The sequence below is a fragment of the Leptinotarsa decemlineata genome, unplaced genomic scaffold, assembly GCF_025532065.1.
Source record: "Leptinotarsa decemlineata unplaced genomic scaffold, Ldec_3_MD MMD2_P_RNA_scaffold_12, whole genome shotgun sequence".
Lineage (NCBI taxonomy): Eukaryota > Metazoa > Arthropoda > Insecta > Coleoptera > Chrysomelidae > Leptinotarsa > Leptinotarsa decemlineata.
Genome location: NW_027412526.1, coordinates 8,179,966 through 8,202,899, shown reverse-complemented (window position 1 = coordinate 8,202,899; position 22,934 = coordinate 8,179,966). Strand labels below are relative to the sequence as shown.

General features: G+C 34.4%; 1 protein-coding gene across 2 annotated transcripts in view; it reads right to left on the bottom strand.

Moving 5' to 3' along the window:
- The window catches only part of LOC111514652 (Krueppel-like factor 7), a 401,142-nt gene that overhangs the window by 93,112 nt on the left and 285,096 nt on the right, over positions 1–22,934 (bottom strand). For both annotated transcript variants that reach the window (XR_012465097.1, XM_074173646.1), the window contains exon 2: positions 3,705–4,341. Coding sequence is in view for 1 of the 2 variants with exons in the window: in XM_074173646.1 (XP_074029747.1) it covers positions 3,705–4,341 (637 nt within the window). In the remaining variant the exon portion in view is untranslated. The remainder of the gene's footprint in view (positions 1–3,704; positions 4,342–22,934) is intronic.

Here is a 22,934-nt window from a genome sequence, read left to right as displayed (position 1 = left end):
CGAAATGAACCAAAAGAAAATACCAATAACTTCTTTGCATGATCTAGGTACACATCCATGTACAGCGTTACTTATTTTCAACTTGATTACTTTCTTCCTTTCTTTGGAAGATTCTTTTTTTGTATCAGATGGAGTAGTAGAAAGCCAAAAACTTTCTTTCCCAAGTAAATATGTCAAAAAATGTAAATGGAACTATAATACCCAACCCCCAATTTCGTGTTTCTATGTCCAATAATAAAAAAGTTATAGGGGTGAGCCACCGTAGAGAATCACCCGGTATGTGAAGATTTTTTCTTTATGAGGAATTAGGCATTTCAAATAAGCGGTTGGTTAGTACCTCGTTTACGGGTAGATGGGGCGATGACAAATATGTTGTTTGTCGTTCGCTTCAGCCTTTTTCGAGGAATGATACTCTGAAAGGAATTCGATTATCAATTAAGGGATGTCACCGATGGTCACGATGATGGGCACTACCCAGTACTGATGGGAGGCCAAATAGCCCGAAACCAGTCTGCAAGTGTGCCCGTTCCAATATTTGAAAATCGATTTCGGCATATGTAGGAATTGTTTCTGTGTAGATTCCTGCACTGACACCTGTCGGATATAATCCAACGCCCTTCATGGTATTAGACAGGGGAATAGTTGTTTTTTTATAGGTCCTTTAACATAGTGTAGGTGGCCTTTCAGATAATTTGATTTACAGCTAGTCTGCCCACTGAATATATGTGATGAGTAACTATCTATTTATGAACTGCAAATGAATTATTCATTAAAAAAAAGTGAATAAAGCACCTGACTTTCAATTTAAAGTACATAATTATGCCATTTGAATGAAAAATTCTAATTATTTGCTGGCAGCATATCACAGATTATCAACAAACCGATAAAGGAATAACAAATGACTTGACCTAACCTCACAAATAATGCAGGAAACAGACAATATCGAATTTCATTGCCGGCTCGTCGTCGCCGGGGTCAATGTCACGATGACATTCGACTGTTTTAATCTCGTTTATATTTATGTGCATTCCATAACTATTTACAGATACAGAATTTTGCGAATGGCGCGATATTTCAGCCGAGAAGCTCAATTACCGAACCGAGGGTTGCTTATTGCTTTATCTTTTCTTCCAAATAAGACTGCACATAATGGTGATGAATGCCGCAGACATGCTTGGCAAAGCGTTTCGAGAAACTAATAGGAAATCCGCCTCGTGCTGGGGAAGATTTTTAGAGTTGAGCTGAAAGATTCGTTTATTATAATGCGCATCAGTATGTGTTATATAACAAAGTCTCCCCGGCTTTTCTTCTGAATAAACCTAAAAAATAACAAGGGGAAGTTGTCATCGAAAACACTCCCTTATCCCTTTGGAATAGGTCTCCAGTAAAGTCCGTGATGATAATGTATATCTCAAAAGGATCACTTATACCAGGATGTTGTTCCCAGGAGTACCCGTCCTGACCTAGAGATGGAGATAGTTGTTCGAGAAATATCACTGTATTCAAAAGTAGACCTGCTTAAAATTGCGGTCCTTGTCCCTATACTTAAAATTGGTGACAGTAAAAATATCGAGAATTATCGTCCCATATCAATAATCAGTATATTCTCAAAAATTTTTGAAAAAATTATATCTGGCAGAAAAATGATTACTTGGAAACATTAGATCTAATGACAAAGTGCCAAAATGGGTTCAGGAAAAATATCTGGATAGAAACTGCAACGTTCAACTTTGTACAAGAAGTACATGATTTAATGGAAAACAAAAACATTGTGGTAGGTTTATTTTTTGATTTGAGTAGAGCATTTGACACCTTGAATATTAAATTCGTATCAAATAAGCAATTTAAGATTGGTATTCGAGGAAACATAAATCAGCTTATAATGTCTTTCCTAACAAATATATATTTCCAGGTGAAACAGAATGATATAACGTCCGATAAATTGCTTGTAACAAATGGGACACCTCAAGGCAGTGTACTCGGTCCACTAATTTTTCTGTTACATGTGAATGATCTACTTAATAAAATAAGTAATGGTGCGATATACCTTTACGCAGAGGACAATTCCATTATTCTTTCAAGTAAAACAATGGAAGAAATGCATAACCTTGTGAACCCAGTCCTACACGAATTTGATGACTGGTGTTAGAGGAGTAGACTTATAGTTAACCTAAGAAAAACTGTCTGCGTGGAATTTGCAAATTCATCTCGAATCTTACATGATTTCAATATCATTTTCCGGAATGAATCCTTTGCATTAACAAGCTCAACAAAGTTCCTAGGAACAATAATGGACTTACATTTCACTTGGCGAGAACATATAGAGTTCACATCCAAGAAATTGAATCAATCGTATCATCTCATTAAATCCCTTAAGAATAAATTAGATACTGCAGCACTGATATCAGTTTATTTCGTCAAGTTTCAGTCCAGTATTTACAACAATATTGCTGTCTGGGGTTTAACAACTGAGGTGTGGACAGAATTTTCATAAAACAGAAAGCATTAGTGAGGCTAATTATCATACTAGGAATAAGCTATGCTCATCACCCAAAAACACCATCACGCAAATTATAAAAAGTCTCCTATGTTTGCTGGTATCCGTCTCTTTAATATACTGCCATGCGATATGAAGACACTCCCACCTCAAGTTTTTAAAAATCACTTGAAAGTGTTTCTATCAGAAAAAAGTTTCTACACAATAGATAAATTTATACTTGAAGTTGGTAATATCAGATCACTGTCATTGTGACGTATATATCGTAACATGTTGTTTATTTATCTTATTTCTGGTTTTTACTTATATTTTAATATGTATGTATATTATTTGTTTTACAATGTGTGTCACGTTATTTTTTTATACAAATGACATCTTATAGTATTACACATTTATATCTGAGAAATATGTCCTCTCCCATCTACATAATGTAGCACAAAGGACTAATAAAACTATCTATCTATCTATAAAGCACATATTTCTAGTTTGAAGACGCTGCGTTCTTTAGTATTTGTTTTGCAGCTATCAATAGCGAATGATTTCGAAGATTTTGGGAAAATGGAGAAAATTGGTCATCGTTTATGGTACAATAATTTTATTTGGAAAGCCTCAGCCCAACCAATACTGCTGAAGCGGAACTAGATTCTACTCTGTGTGAGTCTATTTGAATGAAGAAAGGTTTATTTTATTATGGAAAAAATTTTTAGAAGAGAACCCTTCTATCACAATTCTTTGAAACGGGTAACTTCCAAGAAGAAAAAGTTTTCTAAATATATGAAGATTGTACACTGATAAAATTCTCTTAGATATAAGAAAGAAAACAATTTGATCTGTGACACCTACTTGTGATTCTCGTTTTAAAGAAAGGTCTGTGTATGTTCTGCACTTTTTCACTCAGTTATATTCTGAATACTGTTAAACAAATAGAAAACTGATTTTTTTTATAAGAGCTATTTTAAAAATATTGAATTGGAAGTGATTGTTTGAAACTAACTCAAGTTGGATATGAGAAATGATATATGGCGCAGTCGGTAGGATGCAATACGTATAGAAAACTGTTTCATTGAAGGGGAACTAAAAGTCATTGTTAAAGTATAGTGATATCATCTAGTTAATTAGTTGATGATGTTCAATGTTCATAGGAGTAGTTTTTTTATAGGAAATAATTCACCTCGGTTGTGAAATTCGAAAATAAAACTGAACCAACCTGTATGCGTTCTCTGGTGAGCCTTCAGGTGCGAGCTTTTCGTGTATACTTTCTTACATCCGAGGAATTGGCACTTGTGTATCCGCCTCTTGGAATCCGGCGAATGGTCCAAACGGGAATGATGCTTCTGCGGCGTCGTAGACGAGGAAATATTACTGCTCACCGGCCGAGTGGGTACCACGGAAATGTACCTCGTTAATCCGGAGGCGCGCACCCTCACAATGGTGTTCCTGTGACCCCCGGTGCCAAAACGGAGTCCGCAAACGTCCAAATCACTCGCGCCCCCCGAACTCTCATTGCTGAGCCCGCCCTGTCCCGATTCGGGGCTTGAAGGGGGTGTCAGCGTCGCTGGGTTCCTGCCGAGCCTCAGTTGCACGTCACTGGGGCTCTCGAAGCTGTCGTCATCTTCGTCATCGTCGTCGATGTCGTCGATAGGTTCCTGTTTGACGAGAATGGCGCAGGAAAGAGCGCCGTCCCACGAACATGGCGAACTGGCTGAACTCAAAGCGTCGAAGTGGCGGTCGCTGTAGTCCTCTAAGCTCATCCCGTACCAGGTGCGATCTACATCAGGCGGTAGTTTTTTGAAGGATTTCCGCTTCGGTTCGTCGTTCAGGTACCTTTCCATCTCGTAACAGGTCTGAAACAAAATAAGAATATTCAATCAATCTGGATGAACTTCTTTGTCCGAGAAGAAATCGATTTTTCATCAAAATTCAGTACATGAATATAATTCGATGAACAAAAGTTTCGTCTCCTACGTCTGAAAGTTCGGTGATGAAGTTCCATTTGATCAGTGCCCAGAAGCCCGGATTTTGTTCTGTCTAATCGTGACACTGGTTGTGGAAGCCTACATAGCAGTCTTTCTCAAAGTGAGCGATAACGTCCCATTGTGGACGCTGGAGGTCTATAGGGGGGCAGTTAAGGGCACAGAGAAGATTGGGAGTCGTTGAAGCGGTTCAGGACTGATTTAAAAATGTTTTTGCTTTTCAAACTCTACCGCTCCTTTACGCTTGACGCGCGTTTCCTCGTGTAACGCCATCTAGGGGACTAAACAGTAACTAATTTCTGTTCGATAGTTGTGAAACTGAAAAATAGATGGCGGTAAGCTTCAATGCGAAGCGAGAAATTTCTAGTCTCCATTCTCGAAAGTACTAGGCCCGCCCGCCGCCTCATATAAAAGCGCGCGCCATCCAGCCAGTAATGTCATTCGACAAGTGAATTTAGTTAGCGACTAGCTAGGTAAAGTGCTGTACGTGCGGTGGTGAATACTGTGAGTGGTGTCATTAGCAAGTTTTTAATACTCGATTCTTTACTTCGACATTTTTGAAGACAAAATTATGTCGGAAGCAAAAAAGAAGAAACGACAGTATAGGGCGGAATATATAAAATATGGATTTATTGAAAATCCCACAAATACATCTTCGCCTATGTGTCCTTCTTTGTCAAAGTCAAAAAACATTTTCGAATGTCAACATATAGAGAACCTCCACACTGATTTTGCAAAACGATTCCAGGACATTTTAAAATTGGAAATACCGGACTGGGTGATGGATCCTTTTTTAAATGGCAACACAGCAGGATCACCCCAACTGGAAGGAGAACTCATAAAACTGATAACGAACGAGAAAATAAAAATAAAATTAAAAAATGGATACTAAGAATTTTGGCTACAAAAGCCAATTCCGCAATTGTATCCTGGATTGTGGTCAATCGTTCAACGATTTTTGATAGCATTCCCATCATCGAATTTGTGTGAAAGTGGATTAGTGCTGTGGCAACGTTGCTAACAAAAAAGAGAACTGGGTTGCATATTACCGAACGCGGTGACTTACGGCTGTTTTTGAGTAAATTCGAGCCTGATATTAACAAACTCGTTAAAAATCATAAAATTCATCCTTCACACTTGATTATTTTTGAAATTCAAGTTTTCCTAATATTACAAAATGATGTTTTACATTACCCTCATCAGAAAGTCATTATTTTAATAATTAAATTATATGTGTCATGTGAAACTGAGTGCGATTGTGATTTTTAAGTAATAGAAAAGTGAAAAAATTTGGGGAGCGCTAAAAATAATTAATTCTCGAAGTGGGCGATAGACAAAATAAGTTTGAGAACCTCTGCTATACAGGATGATTCAAACAGATTACATAAACCCGAGCTAGAAGTGCGACAGATATTGACATAGCGACTAAGGAAGGAGAAAGTGACCAACTGAAAAAAAGTAACTTATAGATGCAGTCTAAAAGGCGTTACTGAAGATAGCTTTACGAATCCACCTACACTGGAACCGTAAGATTATTTTCAACGCTCGTTTCACCAATCAAGTTTGCGTCATCTGGGGATTATCTAAACTATAATCTGAACTATAATTAATCAATGTATATGTAAACAACGTCCAAGTTGGTATTAAACTGACAAAAACTCCTTAATCGGAAGACAACATTAATTTTTAATTTTCATTAATGATTTGACAACTTCTTTGAATATTTCTAGCGTACTATTTGCAGACGAACTGAAACTATATTATGAAATCGACGACATTACTGACTGCCAACGTGTACAACATTAATTAGATGTAATCAAACATTGGTGTTATAATAATCGTCTACAACTGAACGTATTCAGATATAAAATAATATAATTTACAACAAATAAAGCCAACTTTAATGTACGATTATTCAATCAACAATACTACAATCAACCGCGTACATGAGATAAAAGATCTTGGTATAACATACGACAGTAAATTAACATTCACAATACATATAAGGAATATGACTACTAATGCAAATAGGATGCTTTGATTCATTTACAGAAATGGCAAAAACTTCAAAGGTATTGCCACCTTAAAATTGCTATATTTTGCGTATGCCAGATCTAAGTTAGAGTATGGCTCTGTGTTATGGAATCCAGTTTACGACTACAAAAAAACATCAATTGAGAGCGTGCGGAGGAAGTTCATGAAATACTTTTGTCTAAAAGTTGATACACAATACTTCACGAGAGGCATCGATCATAACATTTTGTTGATACAATTTGAAAAATAGGAGAGTTATCCTTGGTATAAAATTCCTGCATAAATTACTAAACAACAATATTGACAGTACGGTTCTTTTACCCAAGATCAATTTCTTAGTACCAAGAAGTGAAGGTCGACACAATCTGAAATTCTACTGTGAAGCATCACGCACAAATGTTATGCTACGATCACTGTTGAATTTTATGTGCAGTAGCTTCAATAAAATCTGTGAACATTGCGATGTTCATTTCGACAATCACTTTTGATAATTTGTTCGATTGATGACTTATTTATTTTCTAGAAATTCATGTTGAATATAGAATAAAGAAAATACTTTTGTATTTTCTTTATTCTATATTCACTTTTGATAATACTATGAATAACATTTGTGTCAGTACTGCTACATTGCATGATTTGTAAGTTTTTGTGTTATATACTCAATTTTTCATTCCTCTTTTGAAATTTTTCGTATATGAATATTTTATATATACTTTGTTTTAGCATTTACTTTTATACATTTCTATATTCCATTATTTTTAATATTTATTTCATATATACTCTGTAATAATAGCATTTCCTGTAACTGGGTACTCCTGTTAAAAATAAATCGCTTTTTATGTCTCTGGTCTAGATTACTGATCACACTGACATGGAAAGTAATGAAGCAGATTCCTTTGCAAGAAAGTTCAGGGTTTCAGTTTTTCTCTAGGTTTTGCTAAAGAAACTTCGATTGGTAGAGTTTCTAGTTTCTGGCCCATATATATAATTTTCACCAAAACTCGCGGTTGTAGTGGAGGGTTCAATAGACCCACTAATTTGAAATCTAGCTCAATGTTATACACAACACGTTATATGTACAGAGTGTTCATAGTCTATACGGTACCTCGTTTACGGGTAGATGGGGCGATGACAAATATGTTGTTTGTCGTTCGCTTCAGCCTTTTTCGAGGAATGATACTCTGAAAGGAATTCGAATATCAATTATGGGATATCACCGACTTAATGTTGATGATGGACACTAACTTGCACTGACGAGAAACTAAACAACCCAAAACCGGTCTGCAAGTGTGTTCCAATAATTGAAAATCGATTGTGGCAGTTGCATCACTAACCGTATATGCAGGAATAACTTCAGTGAAGAATCCTGCACTGACACCTGTCGAATATAATCCAACAACCTTCGTGGTATTAGCCAGGAGAGTGGTTCTTTCTGATAGGTGTCATTCCATTAACCCACAGTGTAGATGCGTTGAAGCCTAAACGAATTGTTCTTTTAGATAATTTAATTCACAGTCAGTCTTCAAGTATGCCTACTGATTACATGTGAAAAGTGTTCTTTCCTTATACGAGGAATTGGGCAAATTCGGATATGCCATTCGTTAGTACTTCGGTTACGGGTAGATGGAGCGATGACAAATATGTTGTTTGTCGTTCGCTTCAGCCTGGTTCGAGGAATGAAACTCGATTTTCAATTATGAAATATCATCGACTATATGTTGATGATGGCCATTACCTTGCACTGACGAGAAGCCAAATAGCCCGAAGCCGGTCTGCAAGTGTGTTCCAATAATTGAAAATCGATTGCAGGAATGAGTTCAGTGAAGAATCCTGCTGGATATAATCCAGCACCCTTCTTGGTATTAGTCAGGGAAGTGGGTTCATCTATACAATTCATGCAATGAAGACAATACTCATATCTATAAAATTACAATATAGACACTATAACGTGTCAAGAATCACACGTTGAAAGTTAAGACCTCGTTAATTCTTAGCTCGCACATGATTCGACTTCTGAGGGTTGTCGTTCATAGGGGTGGTTAACGGAAAAACAGATATCACTGAGGATACACTATAAACAAACACTTTTGTCTATTTTCCACGATTTTCGCCATTTTTGAATGGTGTAATGACCGAAAGTAGCCAACAAATATAGAAATATCGTGGAAATTTGACAAAAGTGTGTTTTCATAGTGAATATGATTTTTCACAAAATGAACAAGTCGTCAATCAAAGAAGTGAAATACATACTAATATACATTTTTACGCATTAAATGAAGATTACCAAATTAAATGTAGATTTAAATCTGAATTGAATCTACATTTACACTGTTTGTTCTGCATAAGATGACCGATAAGTTTTGATTGTTATGAAAGAACTAGCTTCCCTCAAACTCACGATAGTAAGTAGTCTTATCCAGTCTATGAAATTGTAACTGTGTTTTTAATTTGTTTACAATTTTTTAGTGAGTCCTGAAGAAGGACATACACATTTCCGAAAGCTTGACGTGATACCAAAGGGTTTTTTTACTCCACGACATTCTCATACTGATTTCGAAGCTCTATTTCTTACACATATGTACATATACACACATATTACATCAAGTTTCAACTGAATGTAAAAATTCATCAATTGCATATATAGGATTATTGGTCAAGAGAGTTTTCACATTTTTTTTTTATTTTTGATAGAATATTTTTCTTAAATTCCTTGGCAGTAAACTTCCAGCCAATTCTGGCGACCGCTTACAAGGTACATTTCGAAAACTTTTTAGGTGCTTGGTATTTTGATTACTTGTCGAAGTGATAATTTTCCAGTTTTTTTCGATATTTTCAATTATTAACATACAATAATATCTTCAATAAAAAAATTCCCAGTACAGTAAATATTTTATTGTCTTTAAAGACTGATCTACACGATTCTCGATACTCTAGTTTGAAAATCGGCCACTTGGCTCCTTTCAAATCTGAGGATCCAAAAGTTAACATCTACTCTTCTCAAGGGGTTGAAGTCCGAAGTGGTGACAGTTCATTGAAGATATTAACGTTTGGGTAGGAATATTGGGAAATAATATTGTAGGACCTCTATTTATTGATCAAAATTTAACAGGGGAACTGTATTTGAATATGCTGGAAACTACTGTTGACCCTCTCATCACTGAAATCGTCGAAGCGAATCCTAATGAATTCGATATGGATATTGTATTCCAACAAGATGCTGCACCACCACATTACTTCAGACAAGTAAGAAACTATTTGGATACTACTTTTCCCGGTCGTTGGATTGGCTGTCGAAGTCCTACAGAATGGCAAGCCCACTCGCCAGATTTGACACCTTTGGACTTTTTTCAAGGGGCTATTTGAAGCAAAAGGTGTACGAAACTAACCCTGCTTCAATATTGGGTATACGGTAGAGAATAATAAATATTTGTAGAGATATTGACGTTACTGTGTTCGAAAATGTTCGGATACGTCAAGAAGTTCAAGGCAAACATTTCGAGCATCTTTTGAACTGACCTCAAGCTTATTACATCATATTATGTAGTTAAATGTCAATGTATTCAGGCAATTATTAAAAGTTCCGCCATTTTGTAGTAGTCCATATATGCTAGGGTTGTGAAGCATTTGTCAGGAGCTTCAAAAAGATGTGAGTGTCACAAGACCCCCCTTTTCATTTAATTTTTTTCCCAGATGGTTCTCAGTTGCCATCTTGAAAGTTTAATCTGTCAATTTCACTTCAAAATAAAGTATCCATGCATTAATTTTATTATCCCAAATTTCAATTTATTGAGTTGACCCTTTAAAAAAATAAAAGGGGGGGCATTAAAGAAAACCACTGTAGATTGTTAAGAATCAGAGATCATCATATTCAAATTGAACTGTTAATAACTTTATTAATGAAAGACTGACGTAGTCTAAATAATCAATCACTTTCCTCATTTGAAAAAAAAATCAATCGTTCCATTTATATAAGTATTTATATTAAAATGACATTTAAAGTATTCAGATGAATGAATCATCAGATTGTAAAAAATCCATCAGGCTGAAGTGATTATCAAACACTCAGATCCACAACGGCCGAATTGATATTCATAAAAATGATGTAATGAAATTAATATTTCAAAGCCACTACGGTGGCAATGAAAAAAAAACAAGAAACTGAATAAATAACGAGAGTTTGTTATTCGCTAGTATCGGCTAGGAATGCCTCCATTGATGAAAACATTTCTATAAATAACAAGCTAATTATACAGATAAAAGTTTTATCGATATCGCTCTGCTGTCTATTTACGGATCGGTTATTAGAAATAGTGTTTTGACATGTTAGTAATAAACAAACATTTGCAATGCTAAATCATTGAGAAACGTCTGCTTGTCGGACCCTTTGAGGTGTACAATAAAATCTAGTGTAGCGATAAATATATATGGGGGACATTTCATAACAAGTTATGAAATACTATTTTTTTTGCAGCCATATCAGCAAATACATAATCAACAGGTTATGGATGGAATATTGTTCAATTGCTAATAATTAAAAAAAAACAGAAATATATCCTTGTTTGTTAGTAAGTTGCAACCTGTAGAATACAATGTGGAGTGGATCCGAAATAGTTTCAGCTACAAGTCCAGTAATGTTAATTGAATAAAGAGGCCGCTACCATTCCTTGTTTCTAACAAGTGGTATAATTAAAACAATCAATTTGAGGTCGATTAAGTTTATGAAAGAACTAGAGCAATTCAAGAGGTCATGCACTTCTCCCACAAATACATATAACACCCGGGCTAAAAAATTCAGGGTGAAAGAAAGAAAGCGCGTTTTTGTTCAAAATTGACTTCATTCCTAAACGTAATCTCCATCAAGAGCTACACAATCATTCCAGTACCGCTCTAACATTTCAATACCACTTTTGTAGAACGATTTATATTTTGTCTCAAAATAGGACTTCATTCGAGAAAAATCTCTTACCGGTGAGCATTTTTATGAGGTATGCGAACAGCCAGTAGTCGCTGGGAGCCAAATCTGGCGAATACTGTGGATGTGGAAGGAACTCGAAGTTCAGTTCATATAGTTTTGGTTCACTTGTGACACGGTGCATTTTCTTGATGAAATAATTTTTTGCCAGGTGAGGTCGTTTCTTTGCAATTTCAGCCTTCGAACACTTCAATAACACTATATTATATTCACTGTTGATGGTATTTTCCTTCTCATGATAGTCGATGAATATTACACCAGCCACATCCCAAAATACTGAGGTCATAACCTTTCTAGCAGATTGTTGAGCTTTCAGGCGCTTAAGACGAAGTTTACCAGTTGATCTCCACTCAGATCTGATCGTTTTGATTCCGGAGTGAAGTGATGATTCCATGTTTCATCCATTGTCACATATGACGCAAAAATTCTGATTTGTTATGCTCAAACATGGCCGAAATCTGCTCAGAATCATCAAGACCTGATGATGATGATGATGATGAGATCATCATCCAATATAAAGCCAACACGTTCTTTTGATATCTTTACAATGTTAGCTAACTCACTTTTCGATCATGTAAAACGATTTTGTGGAATTTCCTTTCTTTTGTGTTCTGGTATTACTGCCTCATTTGACGTCCACTACGTTCTGCATCATCAATGTTGATGATTGATAACAGAAAGGCGTAATGCAACCTATTTATTAAAATAGTCAATATTTTTCCAAAAATGCAAAAGAAATGACCTATTTTCGTTTTTGTATATGGAATGGGCTTGTTTCATGCTATAGAAAATGATACTGGTTTGCTTATAGACTGATCGAGTTAGGGGTATATTATATTTATCAAGCCTAATCGGTCCCAAAATCTCTGTATATTTGCAGGAAAAAAAGTAATTCGAAAAGCAAGAATTTAAATTGGCCGCGTGTCTGTTAAACAATAAAATTGATCGTGCCTAGAGCGGAGTTGCCAAGTGTATTGGTTTTTAATATACAATCATAGATCTGATGATCCAATTTGACAGACGCCATTTTGTTGTTATTGTCGTCAAATCGGTGTGAATACAACTGTTACAATTATCTAATTGAAGAACGTTTTTTTGTAAAAGGTAGGTCTCGGCGGGTGCCTATTTTGCTGCATATTCCGTATCATTAGTTTACATTCCGAAAAATATTTTTTCAGGTTATTTTTGGATAGATATGTTCTGGAGTAATTCTACATTTCACTATACATATTTTTGCTTTTCTTTTCAGTCGCCATACTGCTCCTTGGCCGAGATAAAATAAAAATTTAATCAAAACTTTTCATCCTTCGATAAAAGACAAAGTCTGAAATGAATGTCATATAAATAAAAGGGACCTACTAAATATGCCACCTACCGTTTCAATTTTTCATTCTTCATTTCGGTACCAAAGTATTGCAAATTTTTCAAGTAAAATTCATCGATCATTTCAAAATCGACTCTTGGTAATTTTCCGGGAGTCAGCTTTAACAAAACTGGGCTCAACATTCATTTTGAAATTATTTTAACAAAAATAGGAAGTTTGTGGAAACCATTGACATTAGAAAGAGCACATTGTCGCATACACTACAGAGGGCGCTGGCTGACTGGATGACAATATGGCTAATATACCGGTAACATTGAATTTCTTATTTTTGGTGGATGGCATGAATGCTTAATTGATTTATTTTATTAGGGTTGATGAGCATTCGAAAAACACCAGCAAATGCGATAACATGAAAATAGTTAACTGACAAGAGATCTCAAAATGTCTTTTTATAGGAATATTAAATTTATCTATTTTATTATGAAAACAGGACACTTGTACAAAAAACTTTGTATGATATTTGTGTTAAAAGTAAGTTTGATTTTGTTCGTGTTGTGAGGGAAACTTTTTCACTCACAAAATAAAACATCACTTTCAATACTCATATCATAAATAGCTATTATGAAGACAATTATTGATTTGTATTATATGTTTACTTTGTGAAATATCATATAAAAATAGCCTGGAATATGAAAAATAAGAAATAAAACTCTATGTTTTCATATCATGTGTATTTGTAACTGACGTTACTGCAGGACAAGGAGTTCATTGCGTTCTTTCAAAAATGTCCTTGTAGGATGAAACTGCAGTTACGTTAGTGACAAATACAATTGGTATAAAAACATAGTTTTTATACTAGAAATAAAACAAGTTTTATTTCTAATTCTTCATGATAACTCATACGACGTGGTAACGGCTTCATTCATAAATTTATAGTCCGGAATAGATATATTATACTGGAAACCTCAATGTGAACAATTGATTACAAAATTGTGTTCAATAAAATATATGTTTGCCAAGGTTCGTGCTGTTTTGGATACGCATCAGCTCCTAAATTTGTGCTATGCCCAAATTGAATCCCAGCTAAAATATGACATTTGTTTCTGGGGCAATGGGGAATGTTCCTCAATTTGGGTTATTACAGCAAATGCAAGTTTGAACAAAATAAAGTTCAGTTTAATTCATGAGTTTTTCAAATTCGCTTCGAAAAGTATTCAAATTGATGTTTCAAATGTTTGGTTTTAATTTTTGAAGGGATTTGTTTCCAATTCACATATTGGCAACAGCGCTTAGAACTTTACCTGCCATTCCTAAAAATATTTTACCTTTCATATAATATATCAAGTTGAAATAATTTTTACGTACCTAGATATTCTACTTTAAAAAAGGAAAATTATCTTTATTAATCAACAGTTAAGGCAAAATATAAATTATAGTTCAATACCACCTACACAAGTCACATAAACAACAGATGTTTTGTTATTTACTTATATAGAGGAAGATAGGTTAGGTGCACGAAATGTCATATGTCGCAGAATGTCTCAGAACATAAGAAAACAGAACATCACGCCCCTGAAATATGTCATATTTGTTTGTCTCATACAGGTATAGTTCAAGTAAAAGATATAGTGCCCCCTACCATTCAGCAGTTCCCCTTTAATAACACACACAACGCGGTACTCATCGCTACATTATGTTCTAATTGTTCTGTTCTAATTCGTTGCGGCATAATTCCTTTGTATTGGTTTTTTTGGCCTTTGACTTCGTCGACACTTTTAAGATTACTATATCGGTTACTTCGACTATACCAGATTCATTGTCCTTTATTAACTATAACCGATGTTGCCAAATGGTGAAATAGAAACGAATCCCTTTAAATGTTGGACATTATTTCATTCCTTGTTTTAGGTATTTAAATAATTTTTTAAAGAAAAAGGTTGAAATGATAAGTTTAAAATGCGTTGTTTTAGAGCTCTTTTATGAAAACTACTCGATTTTCGTCAGGAGGAACATTCCCCACTCAACTCATGCACGCCATATTTTTACCATTCAAAAACTAATTGTGAGGTGTATTTTCGAAAATCCGCGGATGGGTTCATGCAAAAATATTTATAAAAGTTTCAATACACTGACAGTCCTTGTTTATACACATATGAATTATGTTTATACATTTTCTAGAACACACATTAATTTCTGCACAATATGGATATACACGAACATAATACAAGGCAAAAAAGTAACATCAGAATAAAAAAGACGAGGCTGAATTTCCTCATGTGCTCCTAATGTATTAGGCCCAAAAAGTTAAACATTCTACCAAAGGAAATAAGGTCTTGTAACTTTGTACTACTCTTCAGAAGAAGACTTAAATTGTTTTCAAGTGAGAAATCATTTCATGATATAAATGAGTTTTTATTATTTGATAACATATGAAACACATATACTTGTATTTTAACATTTTATTGTATGTTTTTATAACTTTCGCTGAATTGTTTACAATTTCCTAAATTTGTATTCAACACAAACTGACTATTCCTATACATGTAAATGTCACAAGGAAAATAAAGTGATTGATTGATTGATTATTATTATTTTTCAAATATCCAGTGATTTTTTGGTGGATTCAACAATAACAATGGAAACATTCAGTATATTATAGCCTAGAGAATGATAATGTCATCGCACATACTCTAGGATTTTGAACTGTTTCCTGTTTCTTCAACTGAAGAAAATTACAAGAATTATTTGACGACTAAACAAGTACAGTTTTCCATATACAGATCAGAAAGCGGCCTCATTCAACGAGAAGTCGATAAATTATTTCTGTAATTATAATTTCCTCACAACAAATTGGCGAGCAAAGCATTACAAGCATTAGTCTTAGTTATTCCAAGTCTCTCTATAAATGTTTCTTCATTAGGCGGCAAAGTCGACATGAATTATGGGCGGTATGCACTAGTTTCCTAATAAGAAATTTCATACGAGACATTCCTATATTCGATCTTAACCAACACATTTAATGAGTACTTCCAGCACTGACAAAATACAAGCAAAGATGGTTCTTCCTAACAACTTTGTTACATCTTTTATGTTTGTTTCATTGTTGAAGTAATTGTTAGCAATGAACATATTGAATGTGTGAACCAGAAAAAAGCGGTAATCAAACTGGTAATCAAACTTATAATAATTGAACCGACAATTTACTGTTTTAGTACAAAATTTGGAATTTAATGAGTAGAGATCAGATAACTGAAACGACAATTGGTTTTTTCCGAAGATTCGATATTTATTAAGTCTTCCTCGGTGAACTATGAGGAGGATCGATATTCAATTACATATTATAAGCGTTATTGTTTTTAAATATAATAAAAATAATCATGAAAATAATAATAATAATATTTATTCGCCCAAGAAAAATAATTACAGAGTATGATTCAACAAATGCAGCATTATTGTGAATAAACAAGAATATACCACGGAAGCAGTAGGTACTGCTTGTGTGTGGGCTATACTAAAATTACTAACAATAAAATCAAGTACACAATTATTGTGAGAGCCAAATAAGTATAATTATACACATTAAATTAATCGCAGGTAATATAACTACGAATTATAGATACTGCATATAGATAATATAATATTAGACGATGAATCTTTTAGAATAGCAGTGAGACTTGAACCCATCCTAAGTCCCACTTGCGGTAGTATAGTTGATGAGAAAGATACACATGGTTTGAGTTGCAGGAGAAGTGCAGGGCGTACATCTCGACATCACCAAGTGAACGACATATTGAAACGAGCTATGTTGATGTTCCTGCAATTCTGGAACCCTTAGGTACCAGTCGAGATAATGGTAAACGACCGGTAAACCTGTGGTATGGGACTTCACTTGCGTTGACACAGTCGCGGCTTTGTCTGGCGAGAAATTGAAAAGAAAAAAATACCAAAATCTTGGTAACAACTATCCGTTCCATCCAGTAGCGGTTGAAACTTTTGGTGTTTATGGCCCGGAGTCTCTGCGTTATTCGTTCATGAACTCGGATGGAGAATAGGCCGAGCAACAAAAGACCACCGTCCTACCTCTTTTTTTATAGAAAGAACTAGTATTGTTATTCAACGTGGCAATGCTGCTTCGGTCCTTGGAACTATATATAACTTCACATAATTTTAATGAAATCATGCATTGCCCTAATTTCAGTACGGAACTGAAATCTCTTCGAAACAAGCCGAGATATGTGGATATTCATCCGTCTCCTATCAAGGTTAATTCATAAGTGATTGATCCACCTTCTTCTTTTTCAGTACGATCAATGGACTTAGGTCATTCTTACCCCCCAAATATGAGTTACAGTCCTCGTAGTGGTGACCTTTCAGTGGAAGAGCTTCATGAAGCAAGAGCCGAATCGATTCCTCTACGAAACCCTTCTTCATTTGGAAGGATCGATCGCAGCTTGAGAAGTGACTCTTATGGAGATTCTGGGGAACATGTTCTTCCTTACGAACCAGTAGAGAGTTGTTCTGAAAATCTAGAGAAGAAAATTGGATTGGATAGTTTAGGAAACACTTGCTACATAAATAGCATTTTACAAGTGTTGTTCATGACGAAGAATTTCAAGAACGAGGTTTTATTGATGAACGAGAACGGGAATGTTTCCTACTTATTCATCAAACTCAAACACCTGTTCATGCAGCTGCAGTTTCGTAAGAATGTACCATCTTTTCCTCCAACCGATTTCCTGAAGTCTTTGAAGTCCACTAGATTGAATGACTCTGTACAGTCCATGTCGTTTTGTGTTTGTAAATCTTTTGCTGGAAAAATCCTTACTTGTTTACTCTGTAGTAAATGTTCAAGAGGTAGCGAAAACTTATGTGAATTTCTAGAACTTCATCTAGCGTTTCCTAATATAACTAATAACCAGTCCGTGCAAAGGTTATTGTTAAATCATCTGACATTTCAACAGGTGATGATCGACTGTATTGCCAAATATGCGCTAAACTAGCTGACTGTTATAAGGAAACAAGTATAGCTGAGGCACCAGTCAATCTAATAATAACACTGATGATCTTCAAACAAGACTCAACCTCTGACGGAAGCAAGAAACTCTTTCAAAGGTTCGAAATAATTGAACATTTCAATCTAGCAAACCACTGTTATAATATTCATACAGTCATTGTTCACTGTGGTTCTGGCGTTGAAGCTGGTCATTATTACGCCTTGGTCAAAGACGAAACGGACTGGTTTAAGTTTGACTATAGTAGTGTCATGAAGTGTTCTGGAGATGTATTGAATCTATTGGAGCCTCTGGAGACACCCTACATTTTGTTTTATGAGAGAGAAGACATTAGCAGATCAAGATCTTCAGATGATGTGGTGCTGCAGGTTTTTCCGGGTTTTCCTGCAGCTGAAAAAGCAAATGCGCCACTGGAATCAATGAAGTCGCCCCGGAGCGCCAATTGATTTTTATTGTTGTTTTCATTTTTGAAGTTGTTTTATAATTTCACAAATAAAAATATAATTGATTCTGAACTTTCTAAGTGTTAATAATGTGAAAGACTTCAAATAAAATGTGTTTTTATATATATATATATATATATATATATATATATATATATATATATATATATATATATATATATTATATATATATATATATATATATATATATATATATATATATAAAAGTGTGAACATGTAAAATTTCGAATAATAAATATCGAGATAAAAAATATGAACTTTTAGGATTTCAAAATACTCGAAAATACCAATATACAGGTACCAAGTGCACTTATGATAACTTTATGAATATCTAAATTCACTTTCAATTTTCAATTATTGACCATATATTGACGAGGCGATTGTTTTATAAATAGTTTTAAATCTTTTTTGAATCTGAATGCTGTCGTTTTGTTTTGCAGTGTTTCGGGAAGGAGATTAAATACTTTTGATGCTAAATATTCATAGCATTTTTGGCCTATTGATCTCGAAGCGAAAGGTACTAAATACTCTTTTTTTTGTCTCCTAGTATAAGTATGAGAAGGCTCAATAAGTTCGGTCTTCTTGAAGAACTAAGTTGAAGCGATGTGGTAAAAGAATATTTGTTTGATATCAAAAATATCAGATCCATAGAGAGCATTACTCGCGTATCTGTTGTTTTTGAAAAATATCATTTTTAGGAATCGTTTTTGCGTTACTTCACGTGGCTTCAAATATGGTTTAGAAACCCCTCCCCATCATATTTTAGGTGTTAATCTATTGAATTTTGGTAAATACTTTTGAGCTATCTGGTTTCAAATATGTCTGCTATTCTTCTGAATCTATATAGAACACATCGTAGTTTTTTTACAAGATCTTGGTATAATGTCATTCATTATACCAAGATACTTAGTTTTTTATCTGCTGCCATAATGGTGAAGTCATTACCGATAGAAATTTGATTGAAGTGCGGTGTATTAATTAAATTAATTGACAGCAATCTATAATTCACCCATTTTATTATCTTGGGAAAGTCATTTTCGATTTTATGTTAAAAATAATTAAAAATAAAGTATTGAATGAAATTTCAGTGAATTGTGTTTAAAGACAAAAAGGAACAAAAAAATACAAAAAATACAAATACAGGATCCTGTGAATGATATCTGATTCGACTCCATTACGGTTACCGGACAGCTACCCAAGGAATTGTATTTTAATGATCTTTGTTAGTATTCTTGCATTTTACCGGATGAATAGTTAAGATAACATTATTGTTTATGAACTTCTGTCTTATCGCAATTCCCCTAAAGTATACTTGTATATCTGCTTATCCTTTTAAGCAGAACCTATAATGACTAATATCCGTCAGTTTATTTTTCGTTTCAGGCACCTCATAAGGTTAATTATTACCGAGAAATGTTAACTAAGTACGTGAGGAAATTCGTCAAGTCGTAATGCAATCAGGCTAATTTAACAAAATATTACTACGCCCTGAAAGGTTATTCGGGTGAATCATAAGGAGAACACAGCTGCCGGGAACATAGTTGCCATATATACAGAAATTTCTTTAGATTTGGAAAATGTCACTACAACTTTATACCGTTTCCTTCCTCGTTTCTTGATCGACAGCAAGAAAGCAGTGATGTGCCCAGTTGGAATGACTACTTCTTGATTTGCAAAGGCAAGAGCGTAGCTCGGTTCTAGATTTTTTTAGAAATTCAATTATAAGTGCTGCTGATAAGGATAAACAAATTGAAAGCTCTTATTCAGACGCCATCTACAGACATTTCTAGAAATACTGTACCTCTTTTCAACACTTGCCACTGTAGACCAACACCGGGATAGGAGACACTTCAAGAATATCAATAAAACAAAGAATAAGGTTCACTTGAGAATTTTAATAGGGTTTTGCATCCCTACCCTTGATTTGAAAGAATGAAACTACTGAAGTATCACTATCGAACATAAATTGTCTCTGGATAAAGAAATCAGATTGATGCCAAAATTATCGAAAAAATAGTAAAGAAGTGTCTGTTAGAATTTTCGAACCTACATAATATAATTATTTATTTATTTATTTGTAATACAATACCCTACAGGACATATCCCAATTACAGAGCAGGAAATAACAGAGTATAATAAATACATCACAAACAAGTGACTGTAAAGTCTACAAACACTACAAACAATACAAACAAGTGACTATAAAGATTACGCATTTTATGTTTATTATAGGTGACAAAACAATTATTTTAGAAAGTGGGATTTTATATCTGACAATTTCCAACTGAATATAAATAAATTATCACTAACAGAGTTTGTCACTTTACACATGGTATGGATCGGAGAGTTGTCCAGAAAATTTGTGCGAGGTGTTTTTATATAGAAAGTACTTGGGTGTCTGGAACAGATTCTAGGAATGCCAATATCAAACTTTTCCAGTAATGTAGGGCAGTCAACTATGCTTTTGATAATTTTATAGGTTAGTAGAACACTATAACGTTCACGCCTTTTTTCGAGACTGAAAAAGTTATGCTTTTGTTGCAATTCGGAGTGGGTTGTTCCTGTTGGAGGATAAATACCATCGGTTTTAAGGCTTGGCAGTTTTAAAAATGGTCGTTGAATTGCTTCTATTCTATCAATATGATATTGATAAAAGGTGCTCCAAACAACTGATGCGTATTCTAACTTTGATCTTATGAAAGAATAGAATAAAGTTTTTAAGGTCGAAGTTTCTTTGAAATCACTACTGTTACGTGCAATTAATCCGTACAAACGACAGTAGGAGGTTACAACATTATCGATATGCCTATTAAATGATAGTGCAGTGTCAAATATGACGCCAAGATCAGTAAACGTTTTTGATTTCGCAAGGGAAACGTTTTCTATTGAATAATCAAAGATCAAGATGTTCGTTTTTGAATTGTAGGACATGACCATATATTTATCTGGGTTTAGCGACAAGTTATTTCGATAACACCATTCAACAACCCGTCCTACGTTTGGTGAGAGGTTCACACAATCATCTATGTTCTCAACGTGGCAGTATAGTTTTAGATCACAGGCATACAAAAGGAAATACACATCTATAACATATGCAATATCATTAATGAAGATATTGAAGAGCAACGGTCCCAGATTTGACCCTTGTGGAACACCGGAAGAAGCACTATATTCGGTAGATTTGAAACCATTGAGCTGAACATATAATAATAATAATAATAATAATTTATTGAGCCACTGAGGTACAATATGTACATATGGTATGTCACAGGTACTATTTATACTAAACATATACATTTAAAATAATATAGCAAGTAAGTAAGATATAAAGTTTAAAATGTCAATGAGAGTTTGTTAGTATACTAAACGAAATAAAATAAAACTCAGCTGAAGTTGCCATCCAGATACTCTTGTACATTATAAAAACATTTTTCAATAAAAAATTCCTTGGTACTTTTATAAAAAATATTGTCTGATTTGGAGTTTTTTAAAAAGTTGGGTAGTTTATAATAAAACGTAATAACACTATACTGGGGAGAGTTTTTAAATTTAAATGTGGTGTGGGCTGGTATTCTCAATAAGCTTCCATGCCGCGTGTAACGATTGTGGGATGATGCATTGGTTGCAAAAGTGGACAGATTTTTTCTCGCAAAATTAACACATTTGAACAGATAAATTGATGGTGCCGATAATAGTTGCATTCTGACAAATATCGGTTTACAGCTATCTCTATATTCCATATTGAAAGTCAATCTTACAATACGTTTTTGTGCTACAAATATCCTATTAATATCTCTTTCAGAACCCCAAGACATTATATTGAGTGAAATATGGGAATAAGCCATAGCGAAATAGATTGCCAATAGACCTTTTTGGTCAACACAGTTTTTCATTTGCTTGATCGCAAAATATGCTTTATTTAGTTTTTTACAAACACTATCAATGTGTGGATCCCAACTTAATGTTTCATCCAAAATTGTTCCTAAAAATTTAACTTCGTTTGCTGCATTGATATTAATATTATCGCACTGAGCTAATTCACTTATGGTACCCCTACTTCTATTATAAAATCTCATCGATACCGACTTTGAGGTATTCAGAACTAGACGATTACGATCACACCAGCTTGTGAACTGGTCTATAATCAGTCTAACTTTTGTTAGCAAATCATCTGTACTAGGTCCAGCGACTGTAATGGTGGTGTCGTCAGCGAACATAGCGAACATAGCAATCACTCATATATTCCGACAGATCATTGACAAAAATTAAAAACAATAGGGGACCAAGAACAGAGCCTTGCGGAACCCCCAATCTAACCTCGCGTTCATTAGACATTGAATTTATTTGCTTTACAATTATGCTACGACCACTCAAGTAAGACTTAAACCATAGTACTATGTTATTAGGCAAACCAAGCACACTTAATTTGGTCAACACAAAATTAGTTGATACCGTGTCAAAAGCTTTTATCAGGTCAAAAAACACACTGATAATAAAATCATTTTTATTTTGTTTTTGATCCCGTAGATAGGACTGAAAGAGTGGGATTGAGGATGGAGATAATCCAAAGGCTACTAGTTTGTTTAGTAGAATGCCATGGTCAAGACTGTCGAAGGCCTTAGAAAAGTCTGTATGAATAACATCAGTTTGGGCCCTAT